Source organism: Chinchilla lanigera, unplaced genomic scaffold (genome assembly GCF_000276665.1).
Source record: "Chinchilla lanigera isolate Chin_1 unplaced genomic scaffold, ChiLan1.0 scaffold00022, whole genome shotgun sequence".
NCBI lineage: Eukaryota > Metazoa > Chordata > Mammalia > Rodentia > Chinchillidae > Chinchilla > Chinchilla lanigera.
In genome coordinates, this window is record NW_004955423.1 from 27,415,332 (window position 1) to 27,439,756 (window position 24,425).

Consider the following 24,425-nt stretch of genomic DNA (forward strand, 5'->3'; position numbering starts at 1 on the left):
CAGGAGCCCAAGTTGCTGGGGGTGGGGCCTGGACGGTCAGCTGGGTTCTCAAGCCTCCATGTGAATCATACAGTAAAGATTCCCAAAACCACGCCTGCACCCGCATGAGGGGCTTGCAGTTAAACAGCTTCATCTAAACCCGTGAAGGAAGTCATGTCAGCGTCACTCTGACACAAGATCAAACCAGAATTCCTGGGCAAAAATGGTTTTAGTTTTTATTCGTTTAATGTAGTTTTTACTTTTCTGTAGCACTGGGGATTAAACGTGGGGGCCTTCTTGTTGAGTGACATCCTCAGTTCTTTTTAAATTTTTTTGAGATAGCGTCTTTTAAGTCAATAAATTGCCCAGGCTGGTCTAGATCCTGTGATCCTCAGCCTCCCAAGTGCTGGGATGGCAGATGTGTGCCACCATGTCTGGCATGGGTCTATTGCTTTAAAGAACTCTTTCCACTGGTCAGTGTGGGGGTCTCCTATGAAATTCGGAGGAAACAAGCTCTCACACACGTGGTCATACACATGCTCACACACACGCGCTCACACACGTGCAGTTACACACATGCACACACGCGCTCACGAAACACATGCTCACACACATGCATGCTCACATGCGGGTGCTCACACATGCATGCACACAGACATGCACGTTCACACGCACTTGTACGCACACAGGCATGCACCCACGTTTAACCTACGGCCAAGCAGCAGACACAAAGCACTTGAAAATCTTCCCGGGTTTTGATGATAACCGGAAGTAGCGGAAAAGGCGAGATACCTTTGTAGACACAGTCTTGACGTAGACCGGCAGGTCTCCGTGGGGACTTCCATAGCCCCCCACGATACTGAACCCCAAGCCTTCCGAGCCTCTCTCCAAAGTAATCATCTTAGCTGAGGGTGTCCTGAAAGCACAGGGGGTGCAGTTTAGCTTGGGAAGAATCAGCACGGCAGTTCATCTCCACGGTGAGCTGACTTAGACGCTTTCACCTGTGGACCCCTGGCGAAACCTGGGAACTGGATTCTAAATCTCAGGTCAGCACCTGAGGGCTCAGGACTTTCTTGGGCATGAAACCCACTGCTTTCTGATTAAAAAAAAAAAAAAGGCACGATGCTGAGATTTCCAAAACACCCTTCTTCATGCTCAGGCGTTCTTCTTCTGAAAGGGTATCTAGTCCAGGCTGGCCTTGGACTTGAGATCCTCCTGCCTCAGCCTCCTGAGTGCTGGCATTAGAGTTGTAGGCCACCATGTGTGGCTTATGCTTACTTCCTCCCCACCCCCAGGACTGGGGTTTGAACCAAGGTCTCATGTATGTTAGGAAACTGCTCTATTACTGAGCTTCATTCTCAGCTTTTAAAAAAATTTCATTTGAGTCAGGGTCTCAACAAGTTGCCGCAGGTGTCCTTGAACTCCCGATCCTCCTGCCTCTTCCTCCTGAGGAGCTGAGATTACAGGTGTGCGCTACTACACCCAGCCCCCAACTGCGTTGTTGTTGGTTTCTGTACTGGGGATGGAACCCAGGCCCTGTACACTGAGCTACCTCCCCAGCCCACGTGCAGTTTTGCGACAGGGTCCACTAAGTTGTTAAGCTGCCCGGGCTGGGACTGAACTCGCAGTCTTCTTGCCTCAGCCTCCCCGAGTGCAGGGATTCCAGGTGTGCACCCTAGTCCCAGGCTCCACTCTGGGGGACTGGATGAGACAGGCAGCCAGCAGCCAGCCTGTGCGCACAGCGAGGGCGCAGCTCAGGAGGCAGCGGGGTCAGGGCTTGGGGTACCTGTGGCCCCGTAAGGAGGAGGCACGGGCGCCGCCTCTGGGTGCTTCGGCTGGCCCGGGCTGCAGGGATCCCTGCATGGGGCAGGGAAACCCTGTGTCCCGCAGGGATACCAGTGGGACCTGGGAAGCACCCTGCGCTGCCCCCTCTTTCCCACAGCGAGCACCTAGCCTGGGAGGTGCTCAGGGCTTGGTCCCGGGGAGAGGGCCCGGGGCTCGGGGACTCACTCTGCGTCCTCTGAGGGGTGGTCGGTGCCAGGCGAGCTGGGGTGCTGGCCTGCAGACATGCTCTCCAGCTGGGTGGCGATGGCGCCGATGTTGGTGTCAGCCACAACCTGGGGACAGAAGAGGGTGTCTGTGAGAGGAGTGGGCACTGCCTAGGGCTCAGCCCTCTGCCCACTGTGCCCCCCGCCCGCTTGAGGACCCAGGGGGAGCTTCGGCCTTCCCTGCATGTGGCCTCAGCATCCCAGGCTCACCTCTCTCCCTGCTGGGTGACCCACCTCCCCGACCCCACTGTCCAGAGCCGCAAAGCTCGGTCCGTGGCTTCACCCCTTTCCAGCTGCAGGTTTTCCTAGGTTACCTCCAGAGCCGAAGGCTCACCCGAGGACACCGCTGCCGAGCCGCATCTCCACCCGACGCAACTCCACCCCACGCGCCCCTCCCGACCCGGCTCCTCCCGGGGTGCCTGTCCAGCGTCTGAACCCACTCGTCCGAGCCTGCACTCCTCGTCCCTGCAGCCTCCCCACCTCGACACCCGCGTCACCGCGTTCTGCTTCTCAGCACCTCTCCCTGCTCTCGGAGCCTGTGTCCTTCCAGTCCCCAGCGTGTCCCTCAGTCCCGTCCAGCGTGGCGATGCCTTGGCCCTTGGCGCAGAGCCGACTCTGCTGTGACCACTTGGCTCCAGCACTGCCTCGTGTCTGCCTGTCCTGCGTCCTCCCGCATCTGTCCCCGAGGCCCGGCTGGCACACAGCTGCCGCCTGCACCCGCAGAGCGAGCGCCTCTCCTCCTCGGTCCTCTGCACAGCTCCAGCTGTACCGTCCCAGCAGCCCCTGCTTGGCCCCTCCTCTGCCCTCTGAGACAGCGCCCCTCTGCCTTCCCACCTGCCTGTTCTCCCAGTCTGCAGGGCGCGGCCGGCCCGCTGGGGAGGTCTGAGACAGAAGGGACCCTGTACGCCAGGTGCTCTCCCTGCTGCCCTGGCACCATCCCATGGGCCCGCTGTGCCCAGTGCCACGCCACTGTGTCACTGCCGAAGCTCAGCCCAGGCTTGGGGTGGTGGGCACCTGAGCTCACAGCCCCGCATCCCCAGGCCGCTGCATTTGGGGCTTCCCCAGAGGCCGCCTGCCAAGGAGAGGAAACTCACGCCCCAGCTGCCATCTCTCCACCCTAGCATGGGTCCAACTGTCTCCAGGGGCAGCACCAGGTGTGGCACAGCCGTGCACGTGCCGACTCTCAACAGCCACTGGCAACTGCCTGGCGCCCAGCCTGGACTCTGCCTGCCACAGCCCTCGCCAACTGCACTGGCCTGGCCCGCACTGACCTTTTCCCACACACAGAGGACGAGGGGCCCCTCCGCGCTGTCCCTGCAAGCCTGGAACATGGCCTGGGGTGCCTGGGTCCCGCCAGCTCCCTGCTCCTCTGTGGCCCTTGTGCTCCCTCCTGGACACCAGTTCACCACCCCTCACACGGCCTGTGGCCACCTCATTTCCACTCAGCCTCCTGTTTTTCTCTCCATAGCTCGCCTTTTTCTTTCTTTCTTTCTTTCTTTCTTTCTTTCTTTCTTTCTTTCTTTCTTTCTTTCTCTTTCTTTCTTTCTTTCTTTCTTTCTTTCTTTCTTTCTTTTTCTTTCTTTCTTTCTTTCTTTCTTTCTTTCTTTCTCTTTCTTTTTCTTTCTTTCTTTCTTTCTTTCTTTCTTTCTTTCTTTCTTTCTTTCTTTCTTTCTTTCTTTTTTCTCTTCCCTCCTTCCTTCCTTCCTCTCTCTCCCTCTCTCTTCTGTTTAATTTTTTTTGAGACTGGGTCTACATAGTTCAGGCTGGCCTCAAACTCATAGTGATCCTCCTGTCTCAGCCTCCTGAGTACCAGGACAACCACCATGCTTGGCCCCATGGCCTTGCAATGTATTTCTCAGACGGGGAACCCCGTTTGGGTGGGGGACTGTCTTCCTGGCTGCCCCTCAGCCTCAGGGCTTCAGCAGGTGCCCGGGAAGGACTCACAGGGTGAACCAGGCAGCGTGAAACCTTCTTGAGCAGAGACCATGGACCCGGCTCCCAGACCCCTGCAGCACAGCGCGTGGACGGCGCAGGAGAGGCTGGGGTCCCGCGGGGCCTGGGAGACACACGGCCTGCAGGGGCAGTTTCAGGAGGGGTGGTGTGTTGTCTGGGTTGGAAGGCGGGACGGTGCGGACACCTTGGGTCCCCTGGCTGTGAGGAGCTGAGCACGCACGGTGCTGGCCACATGCACGGCAGGAGGACGGCGGGCGAGGACCGAGTGGTCCCGGCTTTCCGAGGTGCGACCTGGCTGCCCTCTCTCCACCGATCTGAGGGAGGGGCAGCGCCACGTGCTCCCCGGTCCCCAGAGGGCAGGATGAGGCTGCGGCAGGGCGGCGGGGTCGCCGAGGGCACGCGGGCCAGCAGCCAGGAGGCCCCAAAGCGAGACTTCACTGTGGAATCCCGTGCTGTCCTCTTCCCGTCCTCCCCTGCCCTGCCTCCCCTCCTCCCCTTGGTACTGCGGACGGAATCCAGGCCCCTGCCGCACCCCAGAGTCTTGCACTTTATCATTACTACTATATTATTATCATTATTTCCCCGAGTAGAAAAGCACTGCCTGTCCTGCGTGGGCTTGGGGCCTGAGCCTCTCCTCCAGCGCGGGCTGGAGACCCGCTCAGAGTGCAGAAGTCGGGGTCTCCAGACAAGCTGAGGGGCCTCAGCTGCCTCGGGCTCCAAATCCTCTGGGGACCTGGCTCTTGGCTTGCAGACCTGGCCTGTAGGTAGACGGTGGGACTGGGTGCCCGCCCCGAGGCCTGCTGGACCTTGGGCTGAGCCGGCCTGGCCTCAGGAGCTTGGGGATGGGGCTCGGCACCCTGGCCGGGGCCCTCACTCATCTGTCTTCTCATGCTAGGAAGCGGCAGGGTGGCCACAAATAGGAATCAGGCAATGCGGGCCGGCGCCACCTGGTGGGAGCAGCTGCGCACGACTCCATCTCCGGAAGAGTCGCAGCCCCGGACATGGACGCTGACCTGGACGCCGATGCTCACCCGTGCCACCGCGTGATGAGGGAAGCCGGCGTCCATCCCACTTCCCGTGTCTCCAGGCCCCGCTGCCCCCCCTCCCCCGCTCTAGCCTGGTACGGGTCCGTCCTTCAACCCCACCTGTCGGGCTCTGTCCCCTGTAGGTGTGGTCACCGCTTTCCTGTCCCATCCTGGACTGCACCCGAGTCACCCAGTCCACGCAGCACCGCACAGCCAGGTCAGCTCAGGGGGCCGCGCCACTGGTCCAGGGTGCAGCAAACATGGTGATGCACCCGTGGCTGCCCTGCAGACCCCACCACACGCTTTCCCGGCAGCCGGGCGCCCCAGGCCCACACAGCACCTCGCTCAAGGTTCACGACCTCTGGGTCGGCCTGGCTCACACCCACTGGCCCTGAGCAGACCTCCTGGGCTGCCTGGGCCCAGCTGAGCGGTGGTGTGGACGGTCCCAGCCCGGACGCCCAGGCAGACAGACACTAAGGAAGGGATCCACGCGCTCCAGACAGGACAGGGCATGGCCCCGTGAGCAGCTCGGGCAATGGAGCGGGGCCAACAGCATCCTGGCTACTGGGCATCCCAGGTGTGGAGGCTGAGGCAGGAGCTCTGCTGTCCACGGGACTGCACTTTCTGGGTTCTCTTCTAGTTTTTTTTTTTTCCAGAATGTTTCTGTGTGCACTTGATAAAGACTGCAAAGTATCGCTCACGATCAAAAGGCCCACCGCTCCCTGGGGCGGGCACAGTGGCCCTTCCTCCTGCAGGAATGCACTAACCGTATACATGCTCAGATGCCTATCTTGAAACTTAGCATCTTTTTTGCTTTGCAGTACTGGGGTTGAAACCAGGGGCTGCACACTGAGCTATATACATTCCAGCCCTCTTTCTTCTGAGACAGGGTCTTCCTAAATTGCTAAGTGGCCCTGGACAGGTTTAAACTTGGGATCCTCCTGCCTCAGCTTCCCAGAATGCTGGTATTATAAGTGTGACTCACCACACCTGGCTTGAAATTTATCATCGTGATGATTGCTACTGGCTCCCTTGCAGAAAGAGGTGAAAATTTAGTATGCCAAATGCTCTCACTGAACCTCCATGTAACTGTATACACATCTAAAACTCCCACTTCTGTCGTGGCACCAGGGCTTGAGCCCAGGGCCTTGCACATGCCATGCAATGCAAGGGTTCTGTCCCTCAGCTGCCCCAGCCCTTACTTTTTAAAAATTATACTTCCTTCCTATGTTTCTAAAATATATTCAAACCTCTGTAGTTTCAACAGTTCCCAACAATTTTTCTTTTTATTTCAATTTATAAAATTGTTTTTCATACAGAATATATAATTTGTATTTTTTATTTTTTTTTCCGGTACCAGGAACTGAACGCATGACCTTGCACTTGCCAGGCAGGCAGTGTGCCGCTGAGCTAAATCCCCAGCCCCTAGAGTATCTAATTTAAAAGTCAAAATCATTTTAGTTCTTTTTCTCCCTGGTACTAGGGATGGAACCCAGGGCCTTCATGCTGAACAACAGCCCTGGCTCAGTTTTACTTTTTGTTTTGAGGCAGAGCTGTGCTGAGTTTCACACTGGTGACTCTCCTGCCTTGGCCTCCCAGAGGGCTGGGATTACAGCTGTGCTCCACCACGCCTGGTGCGTCCCACAGTATTTCATGAAAAAGAGTCCTTGTTTCCTTCCCCTGTTAACAGGTCCTCCCTAAAATTATTTTCAGCCGTGTTAGCTGTTTCTTCTAGTATTAGCTTCCCTATTTCCAGAGGACCCTGTTTACTTGATTTTTCTTTGACTTCAATTTCCAGTATCCAGTCCCTTGGGAGTGTGGAGATAAGGCGTCTCCTTGCACAGGCTCTCCCGCGTTTCCACACCCTGCCTGCTGACATCACCACCGAGGCAGGGCTTGGGCTGCTTCTTGAAGGCACAAGCTCCTCAGCTGAGCCCTCAGATGCCCAGGGTCCCTAAGTGCCGCAGGGCAGGAGCTCGGTGGAACCGCGCCGGCCGGAGCTCCGTACATGAGGAGCCGCAGGGAGGAAGGAAGAGGAATGGAGCCGTGTGCACAGGCAGCTGCGGGGTGTGCGCACCGCGCACCACGAACATGCACTCCCGAGAGGAAAAATTACAAAAAGAAAAGCGAGAATGTGCATCTCAGCCCTCATGCGGCACCTGTGTCCCTCGTGACCTCACAGCTCGGACAGGTCCCTGCTGGGCTCCTCACGTGGCCACGCTGATCGCTGAGGGCGCAGGGTGAGAGGCCGGGCATTTCCGCCACCCAGGGTCCCCTGCAGGCCACGACGGCCCAGTCCAGACCCCGCGGCTCCTGCAGGTCCCCGGTGGCCGCCTGGTCCTGGAGGAGGACGTGGGGCGTCCTGGCCACTCCAGCTTGCCTGTGTGACCTGTTCATTCTCTCAGTCACCTGGAGTCTGGGGTCACAGGCCTGAGCACCCTGGGAAGAAGTGGGAACGGAAACAGCCCCCGCAGCCCAAGGCTTTGTGCACCCAGGACAGCAGCCAAGCCGGACCCCGAGGCCAGCAGCACATCCCTCGCTCTGCCTCAGCTTCCTCCCTGGGAAACCGCAAACGACTGCTGGCACCCAAGGACACCCCGCACCTCCCGGTACGGGCCACGCTGGGAATCGATCCTTCCCGTTTGTACCCACATTTGTCTCTCATTTGTCATAGTGAAGGCTGAGCCCGCCCTGGCCTAGGACGGAAGCAACGTCATATGTGCCTTGTCCACAAACGTGTTCACACTGGGCCAATGACTCCACTATGACCCCGTCTGCCTCTCCACAGCAGTGTTCCCAAGGTTAACACTTAGTGTGCAGTTTAGATTTTACATGTTTATCATTAGTTCAGCCCTGTGCACTCCAGTGGACCTGGAACTCCTGATCCGCAATAAATAGTAGACAACTGGTCCTTCTTTCTTCCTCTTCAGTTGACAGACCCTTTTCCTGAAACTTTTCCTTCCATCCCGTCCCATCCCAGCGTGGACAGGGGTTCTCTGCTGTGCAGCGTTTACGAGCTCCCGCTGGCCTCCTCTCTCTCACTGTGCTCACTTGCTGGAGCGAATCCTGCAGTAGTTTTCTCAGGACGACACTGACGAAGGGGTCAGGTGCCGTTCTGGGACCTCTTGTTGTCTTGTAGGAAAGCTCTGAGGTTTTAGCATGGATTACCCTTGTACCATCTATCCTGGTTATTGAGTAGGGGCCTCGGGCGTCACTTCCGCGTGCTCTGCAGGACTCTGACGGCGCTGCCTCGTGGACAGCGGCTCTGGCCGCCTCGCTCTCCGAGCCCGAGGCCTTCTCCTGACCTCCGAGCCTCGGCCCTCTGCTTGCCTGTGTCCATTCACTGACTGACCTGAGGCCAGCAGCTTTGGTGGGGGCGGTGGGGATTCCGCACTCGAGGTCTCGCAGCCACCCACCCCACTGCTCCCACACCCAGGGCTCCTCAGACTCCCCACCCCAGCACCTCGCCTGGGTCCCTAGCAACAGTGTCACCAGCAGTGTCACCAAGCATACTCCCCCCGAGTCCTGTTGGGTTGTTGCCACCTCCATCTAGCAAGTGCAGAGCTGTGTAATGTTTGGAAACCCAGAAGTGGTCTGCAAGTTCCAGCCCTGATGTGTCCTTTGATATTCCATGTCCTCCAAGAAAGACGTAAAGACAGAAACAAAACAAAATTCCCAGCAGAGTACAGGTTTTCTGATTTTGTACAAAAGAAGTTTTATAAACTGGGAGCAGTGGTGCACATCTGTAATCCCAGCACTCTGGGAGGCTGAGGCAGGAAGATTGCAAATTTGAGCCCAGCCTGAAACTCAGTGATTTAGTGAGGCCCTGTAACAAAATAAAAAATAAAAAAGAGCTTGGGGTGTAGCTCAGTGGGAAGTCTCTGGGTTCTACCCCCAGTACTACAAACAATAGCAACAACAAAACCTAAAAAAGTTTTATAGTAATTCCATGGACAAAAGAACAGAACAAGGTAAACAAACTATAGAAGCAAATAAAATTTAGAACATAAAAAACATTTTAAAGAGCCAGTCAGTCTTACTGATCTCCCTATAGCTGGCAATAAGAAACCCTCAGACTTTCGGGGCAGAAACACCCACCCCGGGTCAGCCCAGCAGCCTCGCCTGGGCTTTAGGGACACCAGTCACAGAGACAACACCAGCTTTCCCTGCTGCCAGCCCATGGGCTGGCTCAGCCAGTGACGAAACCACTGCCCTGTGCCCAGGGGACAGGTGGGTGGCAGCTGTCCCGGAGGTGCTCTGTGTGCACTGTTTTAACCAATGAGTGTGGACGATGTGAGGAAAGGCGACGGTGCTAGACATGAATCTCCCTGGGTTTGTGCCCTAGCCGCCGGCAGCCTGCGTGTGAGGATCCCACTGTCATGATCTCAAAGGATCCCATAATCTTAACAGCCTGTGTGTTGGAGACCACTACAAAGTGGCTCTGGGCAGGATTTAACATTAACCACTTGGCTTTCCGTGTTTACTTGTGAGTTGTCTGAAGCTTAGGCCCCTTGTCTGGGCATGGGCAGTGGACCCACAGTAAGTGAACCTCTGTGTGTCACAGGTCACCCTGAGGCCTGAATTGGCCTGTGAAGCAGTGACACCTCCCAGGACAAGGAAAGCCCATAGGTGAGGACGTCCGGCTCCAACCCCAGTTAACCACAAGGAGACGACAGCGGCAGGCTCCACACTCCTACAGTAAATGCCAGCCCAAAGATAAGACAGTTCTCCTGACGGACATAATTTACTACTTGGGAAAATCCTCCCAAGTCCTGCTCAGATGTCCACGTTTTCTTGAGCATCCCTCTCCTTTGTTTGTAAACCAAATAAATATGGGATCCTGAGAGAAGTCGTTGTCTTAAACCACAGAATCTTGAAGCTGTAAGAGACTTAGACTCTCCTGGAGCCCTACAATCATTTCAATTGTCTCATTATTTAAGCCTTCACTGTCCACTCATTTGGAAGATTGTGGGCCTGATCAGCCTGCAAGAACTAAGGGTTATTAACCTGACAGTTGTGTTAGAAAACGAAGTCACCCGCCAGCATGGTGCATGCAGGGGAATGTTTTGAAATCAAAATCCATTTTCTTCTTAAAATATGGAGAGAGGAAGAAATAAGGAACTCTTGCAAAGCACACTGGAAGCAGCAGCAAGGCTGGAGCCCTGCTGCTTCTGCAGGGGACAGCATGAATGAATCTGCACTTAAGGGTTTTTTTTTAACTTTTTTTTCTCGATACAGAGTCTCACTATGCAGTTCAGCCCAGCCTCAAACTTGCAAAGATCCTCTTGCCTCAGCCTCCCGAGTGCTGGGATCACAGGCATGTGCTACGATGCCCAGCTTTTTTGACTTTTTGAGACAGGGTCTCGCTATGTAGCCCAGGCTAGCCTCCAACTCATGGCAATTTTCCTGCCTCAGACTGACTGCTGGGATTGCAGAAGCATGCCACCATACCTGGGCAAGGCACTTTTCAAACTGAGTTAATGCTGTACTCACACACTGTGACTCAGGGGTGCTGACCGGTCCCAGGCCCAGCTGTGCATGCACACCCCACCACCCCCAGGCAGCCTGGCCTGGGTGTCTTCCTACTTCTCGGTAAGGAGGCGGTGTAGATGGGTGGCATCCGTGCAGAGCAAGAGCAGCAGCGCCCAAGTTCCCATAGGGTGAGCGGCCCAGGGCCGTCTGCCCACCCTGCGCAGCCTGGTGCCTCACAGGAGTGCCCGCTGTGGGAGACTCTGGGGTCAGCAGTCTCAGAGGACAAGTGGGCAGCCAGCCAGGCCAACGGATGGGGGGAAGGGAGCCACTGCCCACGCACAGGGAGGACCTGGACTGTCCGCGCAGCATGCTAGTTCGTGTTCCACGGAAACGAGGGGCTGGGGGACCTATGCATTCGCTCCCTGGGAGCCATGGGAGGACCCCAGTGATGTCCAGCACCCTGCATGTACGCTGAAAGTCGTTTCCCTTCATAGAGGTCCTCGGGGCACTGTGGGCCCAGACCCCTGAGATGCTGGCCCGAGTGCGTGGCAGGCTCTCCCAGGAATGGCTTTCCTTCTGGGCTTCCATTGTCCGTGTGGCTCGGGGCCGCTCTGTCCTCGAGCTCAAAACCTCACAGCACCTCAGCAGAAGTCGGTGTCAGACAGACGCCTGCGTGTCTGGGCTCGCGGAACCCAGGCTGGTGCTGCCTGCCCGGGGAGAGGGGGCTGAGCTCGAGGCCCTCCTGCCTCCTGGTGTTGGTCTCTGCGCTCCTGGACCACACTCAGGGCATCGGTCACAGGCGCGGCCTTCCCTGGTGTGTGGCGGTGCCGGCAGCCACCCGTGCTGCCCAGGAGGCGACCCGTGTTCTCTGCCTCAGAGCACCGGAAGAGACAGCCCTCGGTAGTCGGCCCGCCTGCTCCCCACAAACCCAGATTCACAGCACCCGGAAGCTGAAAGCCTTGACTTATCACTCGAAGCAAAGAGTAACCCCCCTTGCGATGCTCTCAGGGAGTCACATGCACTGCCCGTGGGGGAGACACTGAAGAATTCCTGAATAAAAATCATTCCTTGCCGACAGCCTCTCTCACTCCTGCCAGCAGGCCTGCAGGTGGCCGCGCCCATGCCAGCCGCTCTGCCTCCCACTGGCCACTTATCGCCAGGCACCCCCAGGATGGCGTCCATCGTACCTGCAGGACGATGCGACCGAAGGCGTTCTTCAGCATCGCCACCGCGTCGGCGTGCGACCGCCCCTCCAGAGGCTGCCCATTGATGCTGACGATGCGGTCTCCGACCTGCGGGACGAGCGCGGGGAAATCACTGGCGTGAAGACAAACCTCACTCCCCCGCGCGTCCCAGTTCCCGCTGCACCCTATGAAGGCCCCGTGTCTCCACGGGGCGTGCGTGTGCGAGGTGAGGGCTTCTATGGTTTCTCCCTCACACAGAGGCCCCAGAAGAAAAAGAGGGCTCAGGTCTGGTCTCCAGGAGCACGGCGGTGGCTGTGATGTGGGTGACGGTGGCACGGCGACCTCCACTTGCCAGGAGAGGCCGGGTGCAGGAAGATTGCTGCCCCCTGGAGCTCTGAGGAGGAAGCCAAGCAGCTTCTGCTTTGCGTTTCTACCTCAGTCAAGATGAAGGATGAAGCAGAAAGTAATAAATGTGTTTTTTTTGGTTGGGGGACGATTCTAATGCCGGCTCGGGTTGAAAGCCAACATGGGTAGAAGAAGGGGCCGAAGAGGACAGGGTTTTGATTTCACCAAGGGGCTGCCGCTGCTTCATTTACCGAAGCTCAGATACAAACTCGAGCGTTTTCATAGACCTGAGCCCCACGAGCCTCAGGCAGAGCTCCCTGGCGCTGCCAGGGTGTGGCTGAGGCCTCTGGAGTCAGCTCTGCACGAGGCCCCCACTGCCCCCCCTTGGCCCACCACTACCCTGGCCCGCTTACTTTGAGCCTCTGCGTCCGCGCTGCCACCCCGCTGGCCTGGATCATGGCGATGAAGACAGGGACGTCCCCGAGCGGGCTGCCCTTGCCGCCCGCGATGCTGATCCCAAGTGCATCGCTGAGCTCCTGAGAAAGAAGAATGCAGTCCTGCGTGTTAGCACACAGCCACCAGGTGTCACAGACTGCTGCTACACGAACGCCCCGAAACCATGCCGACAATGAGGACCTCGGGCGGGCGGAACACGCCGAGCTCAGCTCGGTGCTGGGTGGTGGCCAGCCCCGGAGAGGCTGGCGTCTTAGCGCCCTCTCCACAGGCGACGTAGGAGATGCCGAGGGCCTCGTGGCCAGGGTTAAGATTAGAGGGATAGTTGTCGGGCATGGTGGCACACACCCGTAATCCTAGCACTGGGCAGGCTGAAGCAAGAGGATCACTGTGAGTTCAAGGCCAGCCTGGGCTACATAGTGAGTTTAAGACCAGCCTGAACTACATGGTGAGAACTGGTCTCAAAAAAAGAGGAAATAAAACAGCATACACCCCACCTGCAGAAAAGCACAAGAAAATCACAGCCAGAGGAGGAAATTAAAGCAGAACCCTCCGCCACCCACCATGCAGAGCAGCAGCCTGGGGAGTGTGTGCTCATGCAGTGTCCATGACAAAGCCACCACAGGCAGGTGCCTCCCAAGACACTGCACGAGGGGGCCGCAGCAAGGGGTCTCAGCCAGGAAACAGATCACAGTGTCCCCAAGATGGCCCTTGAGGAGACCTGGCCCAGGCCTCCCTCTGTCTGGATCAGTGATCCTACTCTACAACCACTAAGAGAAGGACGACAGGTTCCAGCTCTGGCCTCTCCCGCTGATGACAGGAAGAACTGCTGAGAAATGCAAAAAATGCTGTGGCTGCAGCTGCTTGGTAGGAGCTGTCCTGGTGTGCGCCCGGCCACCCCTGGAGCTCAGGGCGCGGTGGTTGCTGCCTGTCTGCAGGGCATGCATGCGTGCAGGTCTTGCATGTGAGGTGTGCTCTGCCCTAGGTCTGCTGGGACCACAGCAAACAGGGCGACAGAGAAGCCTCAAACACCCGAGGCAGAAGTGAGTGGGAAGTGTAAGATGTTACTAAGATCTCAGAGGGAGGGAATCTAGGGAGCAAGTTGGCCTGACCCACACCAGGGGTTTCCCTGACGGGTCCCTAACTGCGTGCTGTTGGCCCACCTACATCCTGCATGGGACACCGAGCGGCCTGTGGCAGAAAACACCAGGGACACAAAAGGCCAGCATCATCCACGTGTGGCCAACAGAAGCAGCTGTGCTTTCACAACCTCTTGTGGGGCAGAGGGCAGCGTGGATCAGGGCAGAGGCCGTCACACACACACATGGAGAACGCAATGGGGTGGATGTGACTCGCTGAATGTCATGGTCACCTCTGCGCTCCACTGTGTTTCTGTAGGCCCGTTTCCAAGGCCCATTTTTTCCAGTGCTTTTGTAGCAGAAAAACCAGTATCAAAGCAAATGGAAAAGGAGTTAGAAGGCAACTTTTATTATGCTAGCAGGCTGGGGAACCAAGGTTCAAGTCACCAGCCCTGAGTCAGGTTTGAGCTCAGTTTCAATCTGGTTTGTGAGTGGTAGGTTTCTCTGTTTGTTTGTTTGTTTGTTTTTCCGGTAATGGGAACTGAATTCACGACCTTGTAATTGCCAGGCAGGCACTGTGCCACTGAGCTAAATCCCCAGCCCCTGTGAGTGGGAAGTACAAAGCAGATGGCAGGTTATTACACGATGGGTTACATGGAGTACAAGAATCACGTCATATACTGTCAGGCAGGAACATTCTGGGAGGGAGGGGTCTGGGAAGAGTAGGTAGAGTTGAAAGTGTCCTTGCCTGGGCCAGCCTCTCCCCAACACGATGCCTTGAAGCCCTTGAAGTAAGCTGGAATCACTGCGTATTTCTAAAACACAAGCTGGACACAATCAGTTTGACCCCACACATTGTTAAGGGGGCACATCTGGGCCTAGACAGTCCAGGCTGGCTAGGTGACAGGCAGCATGAGCATAGTCACAGGATATCAACTGGTTTCCAACTTCTGTTGTACTGTGCCTACAAACCTGCTGTTCTGTAAGTGTGCCGTAACAATCTGAACTGTGTGCTCACACCCAATAGACCACATTGAGGGAAATGTGAATTTTCTGCAAACCCAGTGCACACACAGAGCAGAGACAGCGAAACCTCGACTCACCCTGACGATCTCCACTGTCCGGGGCTCCATGTCCGCGCCTGTGAACACAGAAGTAGATGTGAGCCGCTCCAGCTCTGAGGACCCAGCCTGCAGTGGCCTCGTCCCCAGGCCTGTCATGGAGGCGTCATGGCCATGACCATGTGGGCTGTGATCCAGAGCTCTGAGGGGTAGTGGTCAGTGTTTCCTGCTATGGTCTCTGTCCAGATCAAAGCTACCCTCCACCCAGCAAGAGGCTGTGAGAGCCCCTGCCCTGGCCTCCTCTCTGGACAATGACGTCTGATCCCCTCTCTCCCACTGCTCCCAGTGCTGGGGACAGAGCCCAGCTGGACAAGGGCGGTCCTGCCAAGCTCCTCCCACCCAAGCTGTGGCCTCTGGAGGCTCCTGTGCCTATGACCTGTGGCAGGGCGCCCCCCCCCAAGCAGGCCTTTCAGAAGGAGGCCTGGCCTTGGCTGGCCACAAAGGCCTAATGCCATCTGAGTGAAAGGACAGTGCGTGTTTTGAAAACACACACGTTCTCCAACTGGGCGACAGTGTGCTCTGCTGGGACAGCCGGTACCTGCGCTCCTCTGCGTAGGACCCACAGCTCTTCGGGCTCCGACCAGGCTCTGCAGGCCAGCAAGGACTGGGGCCAAGGCAGGTGGGCAGCTGCTGTGTGCGCCACGCAGGTCCCCCTGGAAGGCAGAGCCAGTGGTCACCGAGTGAAGACTGTGCGGGCCCCAGAACTACGCTGGCACTATGGTGACAGGTGCTGAGGTCCCCTGACTACCTGGAAAAAGGTGGGAGAGGCCAAGAAGGAAACCCCAGATGGCCAGTCTCCTCTGCCCACCAGAACCCAGTGGCCTCCACCTCACAAGGGACCGGGACACCTACGGGACTGTGCGTCCCTCCCAGCTGGCCCCACGGTGCTGGCAGCAGCAGTCGAGCACATGGTCGCCTGGGGTCACCATGGGCACTGTGCCCCGTACATTTGCTAAGATAAGCATAAGACGCCTCAGTCCACAGCAACGTGGGACTCAACTGCACGAGAACACAGCAAACGTCAGGGGGAAGGCTTATTTTAGGGATGCACTGCTTTCTACTGTCAGTAATCATTTAATCCAAGCTGCTACACCTCTGTTACTTGACCTCTTATTCGTTTAACTAAATATTTGAGGTTTTCCAGGTGTATCTATTTGTGACGAGTGGCTGCACACGACATTCTGTACACAGGGAAGGTCCTCTCTAATGCGGTGTCACCAATAAGGAGTATTTTTTCGACCAAATTGTCAAGGTTATGCCTAACTGCTTTTACATTTGACCCTAAGTCTAAGATCACTATTATTACGTGATATGTTTTAACTTAATCCATTTTTTAACTTTATGCTGCAAGTTGTTTAATACTTTAATATTCCTTAAAAACTTTATTAATCTTGTTTTTCTTTGTTGTGGTGCCAGGAATCAAAGTCAGGGCCGTGCACAGAGTAAGCAAGGGCTCTACCAGGGCGCCATATCCCCAGCCCGGGAAATTTCAAATATGCAGTAAAGTTGGAAGAGCTATAGAGACCAACTGTATGATATACAGTCCACAATGAAACACAGCTGTGTTTTATCATCTATCATGTACTCCTGAGTCAATTCATCTGTTCTTTAAAAATTCATTTTGCTGAAAATTACAGGTATCAGACCACTTCAGGATGGATACACACATCTGGAAGAATATCTTAATATTTTCCTGAGAGGATGACTTTACAATGGTGTTACAGGGCTGGGGATTTAGCTCAGCGGCACAGCGCCTGCCTGGCAAGCGTGAGGTCATGAGTTTGATTCCTGGTACCGGGGGAAAAAAAAATGGTGTTACAGAAGCTACTCAGGCCTGAGAACACACAGCGCGTTATAACTGTTGCTGGAAAAAGCCACAAACAAGGCTTCTTGAACACAACACGGGAGCGTTTCCTCGGGCCTTCTCTAAGGCCACTCTGCTCCTTGGCTGGCAGGCAAAGGGCGTAAAAGGAGAAGCCGGCAGCCCAGAGCTGTGAGTTCTCCCCTAGTAAGCCAGAGTTGCGATTCTCCTCAGCCCTCAAAGGTGGCCTCTGTCTCCAGTCTCACTCTGACAGGAGGGACTCTGTGCCCTTGTTCCTGCCCACTGGACGACCTGGACGCGGCAGTGCAAGGGGATGGAGCCCTCCCTTCTCGTCACGGTCATGCTCTTCACGTCGCAGTAGTGTGGTCTTCTCAGAGTGGGCCCAGGCCTTCTCCCCTCAGCCTTGAAGGTGAACTCTCGTAGGTTTCAGCCAGAGTTCAAGTACAGGCTCATGGTAAGACATATTTACTTGTACAACAGGGCTAAACTTCTACCCCCAGAAATAATGCTCTGTGCAGGAGGGCGAGGGTGGTCCCGGTGGTGGCTCCATCCTGCCTATGGGCCGGGTCGCCGCAGCGCTGTCAAGTCTGACTGGCCCTGTGCACACCTGGAGCTGGAGCTCCCAGTTAGCCTCGCCTGAGCATCAGCCAGGAAGGCGCTGAGGAAGCAGGGCCCAGCCCTCCCTGCCTCACCTGTCCTCCAAATGTTTCCTAGAAACCACAGACCCTCCTGGTCCTGGGCCTGGCCACTGCCCTGTCTGCAGCGAGCCCTGGGGGGCCTCCACTGCGGCGGTCACCTCCTCGGGCTGTCAGAGTGGCCTGAATAGCAGGCTCCTCTCCAGCCCAGCTCCTTTGGGCCCCGTGTGGCTCAGTGAGGTTGTGGACCAGGATCCACCGAGGAAGATGCCTGCCTGGGAGCCCTGCCCCGCTGACCCCTCCTCGTGGGTCCCGTGATGGCACTGTGTCTTGGCAGATGCCTTTGCCACCCAGCATGGACTCCAGAAACGGAAAAAGAAAGGGAGAAAGGCTCCTCGGTTCACGTGGCGTCGACTGGGCCCGGCCGCTCCGATGCAGCCTGGACCGCGAGACCTCTCCGTGCTGCCACTAACAGCAGCGAGGCCGGGTGGCTGAGGCCTCCAGGAGCACCTGGTGCGGCCAGCTCGGAGCATCTCGGGACGGGAGCCTTAGAGAGGCAGAAAGTCACATTTTTAACCTGAGAGGCCTGCGCACACCTGCTCGGAGACGAGGGGTCACACGAGTTCCTCTAGCTGCCTTGTGTACTAAACCACGCTGAGCAGGAGTCCACACCATCTTGATAGTATCAGCCGTAGAATTGGAAAACTTCGGTACAATACACTTTGTTTCTAAAAAAGCGGCACTTACACAGCCTTCAAACAAACATGAGACGTCTGCTCACCCACAAAGTGTCACCCCAAGCCTCCCTTTCGCGGGAGACCCTGGCTCCCCCTCGGAGGAGCAACCACAAGCTGCCCGGCCGCGCCCGTGGCCCTGCGCAGGTAAGGTCACGGCCGCTTCACGGGGTGCACAGTGCTGCACTGTGAGGCGGGCGCCGCCACGTCGGCTGGACAGGCAGCTGTGCGCGTGCAGCAGCTAGCAGAGGTCTAAGGGAACGCTTACAGGCGATAAAGGAGAGAACCTGGGGCTCAGCGCATTTCTACCTCACTTTTGTTTTTATTTCTTTTCCTTTTTTTTGGAACTGGGAATCGAACTCAGGACCTTGCACTTGCCAGGCAGGTGCTTGTGCCGCTGAGCTATATCCCCGGCCCTCGTTTTTATTTCAGACACATGGACACCCACTGAGCTGGCCGGCCCGGGCTGGGCCCCAGGCCCCCTTTTCTTATGCAGTCACCCTATGAGCAGGGGCAGGGAGGGACCCCTCCTTGGGGTGCCGCCGACAACCTGGCTGTGCCTCGACGTCTTCCTCGCGGAGGTCCAGGTGCCAGCACGGAGCCTGCCGATCTTCAGCTGCACAAGGCCCTGCGCGCACTGGGGAGACAAGAACACAGAGGGATGAGCTCGCCTCTGCCCCCACCTGGCCGGCCTCCAGCCCTGCAGGCCCAAGCAGGCAGGGCGGCGGTGAGACCCCGGCCCCCAGGGCAGGCGACCCAGCAGCCTCTTCCGCCAGGGCGAGGAACGTGCTGCTTTAAATCAGGGTCGAGGGGCGGGATGCAGCCCAGTGGCACAAGCACCTGCCTGGCGAGTGTAAGGTCCTGAGTTCGATTTCTGGTACAATAAAATAAAATAAAATAAATGAAGATGGGGCTTCAGGCCTGCTCTTTCTTCCCTTTTTCCTCTGATGGGCGTGGCCATGTGGAGGACTCCTGAGGGAAAGGTGAGGGAGGGCAGAAGCACGGAACACGGGGCGGCCCATGAACACGGGGCGGCCTGTGAACACGGGCCCTCCCTGTGTCCTAGCTGACGGGGACCTTACCAAGGAATCACAAACTTAAACAAAGCCCACCCATCTTTAGCCACGGCCTTGGCTGTGCCTGAAGGCAAGTGGGGTCTTGGGCAGAGACACAGAGGGGCTTGGGGCTCTGCCACCGGCGGGGAGATGGAGAAGCAGCTGTGTGACCCGGGCCCTGCGCTTGAAGGCTTCTCCGAGTGGTCAGCTGGGTGTGGTGACCTCACACGGCCTGGACGGAAGGGACTCTGCTCGCTGGCGACCGCCTCGGGTAGCCGGAGGGGACGTCTCTTGAGGGGGCCTGGCTCAGGGGCTCACCTTGAGCATGGCCGCCACCGTCTCCTGGGAGGCGTCATGCACGTCCTCCCCGTTCACGGCCAGGATCTGGTCGCCCTGGGTCAGCCTCCCGTCCAGCTCTGCGGCGCCGCCCTTCACGACGTCGGAGATGAACACCCCGCTGCCGCTCCTGCGGGACCAGTTCAGGTGAACGGGCGCCTTCACTCGAGACGGTGAGCGTGGTAGCCAGCAGCACATCTCTTTCTAGTCTGTCAGTCTTTCCCTGGCTTTCTCTCTGTTTTGTCTTTTTGAGACAGGGTCTGGCTATGCAGTTCAGGCCGGCCTTGAGCTCACTTTGTAGCCCAGGCTGGTCTCGAACTCCCAACAATCCTCCTGCCTCAGCCTTCCGAGTGCTGGGATTACAGGTGTGTACCACCATGACCAGCTTTCACCTTTCTCATTTTTAAAGTTTAATTACATTCACTTGATGGATAAGTTTGTCTCAAATTCGAGAGGTTAGGAAAACGTGTGCCCGGATGGGCTTCCCTCTCCTCAGCTCCGGATCCCCAAGTCTGTTCCCCTCGGCAACCTGGCTTACCCGACCCCTGCGTTGTGCAAAGGACACAGCACCACGTGAGCCAGTGCACCCACAGTACTCAGGCGTGTGTGTGACTGGGCTCACCCCACACACAACTTCCTGCTCAACCCAGCTGCTTTCACACAACAGACCTCAGCAATGCATCTTTTAGTTTTGCTTTGTTTTATTTTTGTGCTAAGCATACTATCCTGAGCTATACCCTAGCTCCAGCTGACCTTTATCAGGGCTGGAGCTTCCTCCTTTTGATGACTGTGTGCTATTCTGTGGATTTCACTTATCAGTAACCTATTGATGGGTGTATAGGTTATTTCCATTCTTTGGCTATTGTGAACAATGGCCAATAAATATCTGCAAGCCTATCTTTAAGATAATTTCCTCTGGGTGTGGTGACACACACACCTGTAATCCCAGCACTTGGGAGGCTGAGGCAGGAGGATCACTGTGAGTTGAGGCCAGCCTCGGCTACAAAGTGAGTTCAAGGCCAGCCTGAACTGCATACTGAAACCCTGTCTCAAAGGCAAAAAAATAAATAAATTTTTAAAAAGATAATTTCCAAGTCACGGATTGGTCACCAAACGCGACTGTGTGTCTCATGTGAGAGAAACCATGACCAGTTTGAGTGGACGGTCTGACACCCGCTGCACCCAACACCATGGTGCCCATCTTCCTGCGCACGCTGCAGGCTTATCTTTCTGCAGGGCTAAGTGTGGAGCTCCTGCCGAGCTATTATTTGTTGGAGAGCTTTCCTCAAACAAGATTCCTGCCCCCCAGAGGCTGTGTGCGTTCCTCAGCCGTGCAGGGACACAGTTTCCTGCGGTGTGGGTGGAGGGGCTCTCCCAGCCTCATGCACCCACCTGACTGCCCCGTGCGCTCTGTCACCTGGGCATGGAGGCCTGAGCGAGGGCCCACTAGCCTGACCTCAGTGCCTGGTGTTGCTCTAGAGGGAGCTACATGGCCGCTGGCCACACTGAGGGACCCAGGGGTGGGCGCAGACTGCTGGGAGGTGGCACCCCGTCCCTGCCCCCCGTCCCTCTCCCTGGGGCTGGCAGTGTCCTTACCGTTTCCCCACAATGCTCAGGCCCAGCCCGCGGCCGGCCTTCTTGTGCAGGTCCACCGGGAAGACCTCCAGGCTGTCCTCGTCCCTGCAGCGGGCCTCGTCCCGGAACACCACCAGCCGCACCCTCGGCGGGGTCTGCCGCAGCGCTGCGATGGCCTCCTCATGGCTGCAGCTCCGAAGGTCCGCGCCGTTCACCTGTAAGAGGGGCGTGGAGTGGGCAGCCCGAGCTCTTGGACAGCTGTGCAGAGTCCTGGCACCGTCCAAGGCATGGGCACAGACAGCCCATCTGGGCCACAGAGGTGGGCACCCCGGAGGAGGAGGACTGGCACAGAATCCCGCAGAAGGGAGGCACTCAAGTGTGGGGTCCGAATCTGAAGACTCTGCTGCCTTCCGGCTCTGACGCGCCTGGGCAGCAGTGCCACGACGCCCGGGTCTCCCCTGAGCGCAGCTGGGCCCGGGCGCTGTGTGGGGTGAGCCGCTCTGCCTCAGCCCGGGGCTGCAGCAGCGCTATTTCCTCCTCTGTTACACGGACATCAGAGCCCGCTCATTCTTCTTCACGTCAGTGCTGCTGTCGTGCTGTGTGCCAGCCCTGCGTGGGTATCTACAAGTCCATCCCTGCAGTAAAGACACGTTTCCTGGCGGATGGCATGAGTGTGTGGGAAGCGAGGAGGAGGATTCTGAAGGACTCATGGCAACGTGTCTTTTACTGTAATAAATTTATTTTATTTTATTTTAGAGACAAGGTCTCACTATGCAGTTCCAGGGCTCCTACCTCAGCCTCCAGAACGCTGGGGATACAGGCGTGCACCACCACGCCTGACAATGTTTTAATTCAAACAGTCACCATATTTTTAGTCACCCCTTATTGATCAAATACTTATTGCAATTTCTGTCAAATGAAAACATAATGCTGTGTCCTCCCCCACCTCAGTCACCAGATCTGGACCTGTGTCTCTCCTAGCTCCTCCCCAAAGTCAAGATGACCGGGAGACAGGAGTGTTTTGAATCAGTTCAGGACATTGAGGCAGCCAGGACGGCGCAGCTGAAGGCCCTTGAGAGAGAACTCCAGAGCCGCGGCAGGAAGTGGCCAGGACAGTGTGTGTGGGCAGTGAGGGGGACTGTGAGGGGCTCACGGCAACGTGTCGCTTACTGTAATAGAAACAATGTAAGTTTAAACACACAGCATGCTGTGACCTCCCCTCACACACTAGCTCTCTGAAACAGATTCTCTTCTCAGCACCACTTACAGATGAGCAAACTGAGGTACGAGGAGGTCAGGGGACTTGACCAAGGTCTCTCGGCCAGAAGATCATCTCCACCTCTGTACCAAGCACCTCTGTCTGCCCAGAGTGCCAGGCACCAGTGTGAGTCAGAGACACAGGGCAGGAAGCGGGCCGGGTCCCAGGTGTGTCTCCTTGGCCGCCGCTCACATCTGACAGTGACCTGACCATCTGACAGTGGCTGGGTAGTGGGTCTGGGGCTTCAGGAACAGCCTGACGCCCGTCTCCCCGGGGACAGGACCTGTGCCGCGCTCCTGCAAGTCGGGGACAGCTTGATGATGCCCGCGGCATGAAGACCAGTGCCAAGTGAGGCACAGCCCAGCGCTCTGGGCTCAGAGCTTGGCACAGTTGTGTTTGTGCCTCGTGGGACCTGGAGCCTCGGTCGCCGAACCCATTCCCATGTCCGCAAGGAGAGCCTGCAGAACGGGAGGGGACAGTGTGGCCAGGGGCTGTGCTGGAGCCAGTCACCTCCGTGTTCCAACAGATGGCACACAAGACCACTTCCGTCACTCGACTCAGACCAGAAGGAACAGAGTGGCCAGGGACTGGAGGTGGCTTCCGAGAAAACGTCCTTGCTGTGAAAGCATGGTTGCTAGACTCACCAGGCAAAAGCCGCTCTCACAGGCCTAGCATGGGTGCAGCTGCCCAGCTGAGCCGCTCTGCTCCTCCCAGACCCGGCTAAGCTGCTAAAGATTGTGCGGGACACGTCGCAGAGTGCAGGGGCTCCGCGCAGTGGGAACGTGTGCCCTGGCGCCACATGGAACACGTTGTGTGTCACAGAGGATGCTGGCCACGAGGGCGGCCAGGAAAAGGGGTCCCTTCCCTCAGGTGGGAAGCAGGGACGCACTGCGCCAGCACCTCACTCGGGCGGAAATGGCCTCCCTCTTTCCACATCTGCGTGCACCACAGCAGGGCAAAGATGGCAGGGACGGCGCAAGGGCCCGGCCCATGCAGAACCAGAAAGGAGACCCAGCGACCACGCGAAGTCAGAGACTGCGGTGCGTGCCGGGAGCGTGGGACTCCACCTTTGGGAGCGGATCCAGTGGTCCTGATTTTAATGCGGAGCCCAGCTTGACCATCACAGGACAACTTATGGACCCTATTTATCAAGGCATGCTTACATCTGTGCCTTTTTAATGTTAAACTATCCATTTTTAAAAGCCAAGTATAATAAAAGTTGATTAGGAAGCCCACAGAGGGAAGAAACAAAAACTACCCCTCCCACTCCTGATCTCTGAGAAGCTGTGCTGTGTGTATTGCCGCAAGCCAGCTCCCAAGGAGCGCAGGGTATTTCCTAACCCCGCACTCCTGCCCTGAGCAGTGCCCCCGGAATCGTCCTGACCACGCTGCGTGCTGGAGGCACGCGGAGAGCCCTGCAACTCGCCTGGGTTTAATTTGCAGCCAGCTGGCCTCTCCCTTAACCCTTCCTGTCTAGGATTCCTACCCTTAATGATGCCTTTGCTCTCCTCCTGGGAGGACAGACAGAGCCACCACAGGGGGACAGAGTCGCCACAGGGAATGAAACCTGTGATGTCATTCACAACAGGCTGTGCTGGAGCTGTGGGGCGACCACAGGTAAACCCCTAATTGCCCGTTATGCCCACCCCGGGGGGAGAAATAAACGCTGCCCAGGGCTGCACACTCTTGGAAAGCACTGTCGCCCCACCGACCAGGGCACTGCCCTCGGCTTCCCGGCCCTCGGCTCCCTGGGATCCACACTGCCTACCTCGGCACTTTCGGAAGAATTTAACAGTTTTGCCAAACAGTTCAGTTTTTTAAAAATATTGCCGTGTTGGATATCTTTTTTATTTTATTTTATCTTTTTGAGACAGGGTCTCGCTATGCAGTTCAGGCTGACAGTGAATTCACTTTGTAGCCCAGGATGGCCTTGAACTTGCAAGGATCCTCCTGCCTCAGACTCCTGAGTGCTGGGATTATAGTCATGTGCCACCACGCCCGGCTCAGCTTTGGATATCAAACCCAGAGCTTTGCCTATGCTGGCGAGCGCTCTGCTGCTGAGTTGCACCCCAGCCGCACTGAGGGAGCAGACGCCATGTTTGCTTAAAGTCAAAAGCACTGGCAGCAAGCACTGTACTTCATAAAAGGCTTTGTTGGATTAGGAAAATACTATTTACACTGCAATGAAAATCTTTAAAAGTATCAGAGTATGTTTGTGTGTGTGTCTACACGTGTGTTTTTAGGAGGAAATTCAGTAAGGTATTATGAAGATGCAAGAAAATCTAGTTCCAATATTATACAGTCCTGTTGGGTATCAAGATGACAGAACCATAAGCTGTAACAATTTACAA

At 56.7% G+C, this 24,425-nt stretch overlaps 1 protein-coding gene across 6 annotated transcripts in view; it reads right to left on the reverse strand.

Moving 5' to 3' along the window:
- Nucleotides 1–24,425, reverse strand: part of Inadl (InaD-like (Drosophila)) — a 228,732-nt gene that overhangs the window by 6,998 nt on the left and 197,309 nt on the right. For all 6 annotated transcript variants that reach the window (XM_005385344.2, XM_013514443.1, XM_013514444.1 and 3 more), the window contains 9 exons: nucleotides 20,838–21,031; nucleotides 19,224–19,371; nucleotides 18,401–18,487; nucleotides 15,198–15,312; nucleotides 14,642–14,679; nucleotides 12,420–12,542; nucleotides 11,665–11,769; nucleotides 1,990–2,096; nucleotides 772–895 (listed from right to left, as the gene is read on the reverse strand). In XM_005385344.2, coding sequence (XP_005385401.1) covers nucleotides 772–895; nucleotides 1,990–2,096; nucleotides 11,665–11,769; nucleotides 12,420–12,542; nucleotides 14,642–14,679; nucleotides 15,198–15,312; nucleotides 18,401–18,487; nucleotides 19,224–19,371; nucleotides 20,838–21,031 — 1,041 coding nt within the window. The remainder of the gene's footprint in view (nucleotides 1–771; nucleotides 896–1,989; nucleotides 2,097–11,664; nucleotides 11,770–12,419; nucleotides 12,543–14,641; nucleotides 14,680–15,197; nucleotides 15,313–18,400; nucleotides 18,488–19,223; nucleotides 19,372–20,837; nucleotides 21,032–24,425) is intronic.